The sequence below is a fragment of the Necator americanus genome, chromosome X (genome assembly GCF_031761385.1).
Source record: "Necator americanus strain Aroian chromosome X, whole genome shotgun sequence".
Taxonomy (NCBI): domain Eukaryota; kingdom Metazoa; phylum Nematoda; class Chromadorea; order Rhabditida; family Ancylostomatidae; genus Necator; species Necator americanus.
The window spans coordinates 5182289-5184854 of NC_087376.1; the positions used below are offsets into that span (position 1 = coordinate 5182289).

The 2566-nt window shown below is 47.0% G+C and overlaps 2 protein-coding genes across 2 annotated transcripts; both read left to right on the forward strand.

The window, feature by feature from the left end:
- On the forward strand, positions 1–412 carry RB195_021522 (uncharacterized protein; the record flags this gene model as incomplete). The annotated part of the gene is made up of 2 exons (XM_064208310.1): positions 1–145; positions 264–412. 2 exons carry the CDS (start codon positions 1–3, stop codon positions 410–412), a joined length of 294 nt encoding a protein of 97 aa, XP_064064191.1.
- Positions 413–1115: 703 nt separating this feature from the next.
- Positions 1116–2231, forward strand: RB195_021523 (uncharacterized protein; the record flags this gene model as incomplete). Its single annotated transcript, XM_064208311.1, has 3 exons — positions 1116–1239; positions 1979–2087; positions 2150–2231. The coding sequence occupies 3 exons, from the start codon at positions 1116–1118 to the stop codon at positions 2229–2231; spliced, it is 315 nt and encodes a 104-aa protein (XP_064064192.1).
- Between the last annotated feature and the right edge of the window lie 335 nt (positions 2232–2566).

Consider the following 2566-nt stretch of genomic DNA (forward strand, 5'->3'; position numbering starts at 1 on the left):
ATGTGGGGACGAAGCGAATGTGTTGGAGAGCAAGAACAGCGTACAACCGGTGAAGTGCTTGGTCCTTCTAACGATCGAACACAACTTAATGTTGATGATGATAAGACCATTGATCAATATTGGCTTTGGCATGCTAAGGAACAGCGTAAAAGTCAACAGAGCACATAGAAGGTGCTCTCAGCAACGAATGTGAGGCAGAGACGAGGGCAAACACAAGAATGACCCACATTATTGCTGGCAACGAGCGATTACGCACACTAAAGATGGACCCTGTGTGGGCGGCGGACGCCTGTGGTGTCGATGTGGTGCCGTGGCGGTGATGTCCACGTTCGTCTCGTCGTCGTCGATGGACGTGGTTGAAGCAGCACGTGCTCGTCAACGTTGTGCAGCCGAACAACGACCGCACTACTGAATGAAGACGTTGGCACGGGAAAAACAGTGCAGCTGTAGTCGTTCTTGCACAACAGAGAATTTAGTGAGCTACGTGCCGCTTGAAAAACTCGGCACATCTGCGAATTGAAAGAGTGGAGGTAGTGCGACGATGAGGGCATCCGTACGATCGAGGAATAAACAAATACAACGCAGATGAGCTGCACATGAGGTAGCATGAGGTCCATCGTTCGATTAAAGATCATTACATTTAGCAGCAGGATCGGCTGCAAATCCGTGTACACACCATAAAAGCCAACGGATGAATCATGGCTTTGGCAATCACTAACGCTATCGCATACATAGCTCGTACTATGTAACACGAGCAATGAGAAACAGGACCCGACAAGTCGAATTTGCAGACTAAGCTTCCCCATAAATTCTCGCCCTTTCCATTCTTTTTCTCTTTTGATTGATTCTCATCGTAAAAGTGGCGAATCTCTGTAAATTTGTAACCATGAAATATTATTCGTGGCAATATTGTCGTAAACATCTCGTTCAACGAGAAATAGGACTGTAAACACCATCCAACGCTGAAGTTACACCGGTATCAACGTTGAATGGAACATTCTCTATAAAAACCTTTCTGAGAGAGTAGTGTCTGCATTATGTCTGATTATCTTCAATGGGCGCTACTCATACCTCAAAGAGGTACAAAAAATCCGGGTGCTCTACGTAGAGGTATTATGGGTGACCTTCTCAACAATCGAAGGCAACCGCAAGTCGACCGAAAAGATAACGAACGTAACAGTGTGGTAGACAGAGAGAACGCAGAGAAGCTGACAGATAACAGAATTGCGAATACAATAAGTGAGTACGATAGCATGTTGGACGGCGGCCAGAAGTGGCGCCTCGGATCAGATGAGGTCATAAATCGAGAGGTTCCAATCCATAGAACAGCGATTGGAACGTGGCCAGGCCTGTTGGCGCAACGAAGCCTCAGCCAAACGTGCTGACTAAGGTGCGACGTGAAATGGCACGCACAAGCAGGTGCGAAGCGGGACCACTCAGTGCGAAAAATCGTCGCTTCTTCTGACGGCAATTATTGGCACGATGAAGGTCAGTTTTCCAGAGATCGCCAGATGTTGGCACAGGTAAGAAGTGTGCATCCAGGACCGCATTCATCGCATGTGGTTATCCGGAGGAAGCGCACGTATGTCGGCTTTTCTGCTAGTGGAACTGCACTTGCACTGTGATCAGCCGCGTAACCTGACCCCACAGGTCATTTGCTAGTGGAGGAGGCGCTCGGGTCATAAAGGGGAAATCGCGATACGTCGTCTATCTCGGCCAGGCTGCTCCTCCACTCGCCAACTGTTACAACATGAGGCGTTGAGGGAAAAGGGAGATGAGCAGAAGGATTCCGAGCACAAAAAAAAACGCATGTGGCAAAGAGTTCTGGAAGACTACCGCCTAACTAATGCCACTCTCTCGATCGACGGCGATTGATTGCGTGCACTTTGTGACGGAGTCCGCTGAGTCACTCGCGCAACTACGGCGCTGCACTCATACACTTTATGCTTGGCGTAAGTTGACTCTGGATCTCGGCCAGGTAAAGGAAGCCTACTACGACGCGGACCCGGATACGCGGATTCGAGCGACGCTGCACGGGAGACGATGGGCAGCTGGCGGCAACGCTTGCACTTCCACTCAATTTCGAGGCAAGATTTTCCCCGTTGAGGACGTTATTTTTGTAATTCAAGTGCTACGGAAGGACTTATAGGGTTAACCCTGAAAGGAGTACGGATAGAACAACTGAACTTCATTTTACACCGGAAACGATTCTTATCAAGATAGATGATTGAAATGTTTGTACTTCCAGAACAATTCAGTTAGACGTTAATAGAAAAGAAATAGAATAAAGTTAGTAGAATAGAAAATAAAAAGAAAAAAGGAATTGGAATCAGCTGATCTGTACACACTTTTAAAGTCCTATAATTCAAGTCAGTAGGAATTGCAAGTCAACGCCAGTTTCATCCTTACATCCTTAATTAATTTACCTAGAGAGGCTGGCAATAAATAGTAGTTTAATGTATTGTAATGATGTGGGACTGTAATATGCAGTAGTAATCACAGAGTGGGATGATTGGATAACGTCGGACATCGGGAGGAGAGGATAAGAGGGAAAGTTCGGAACAGG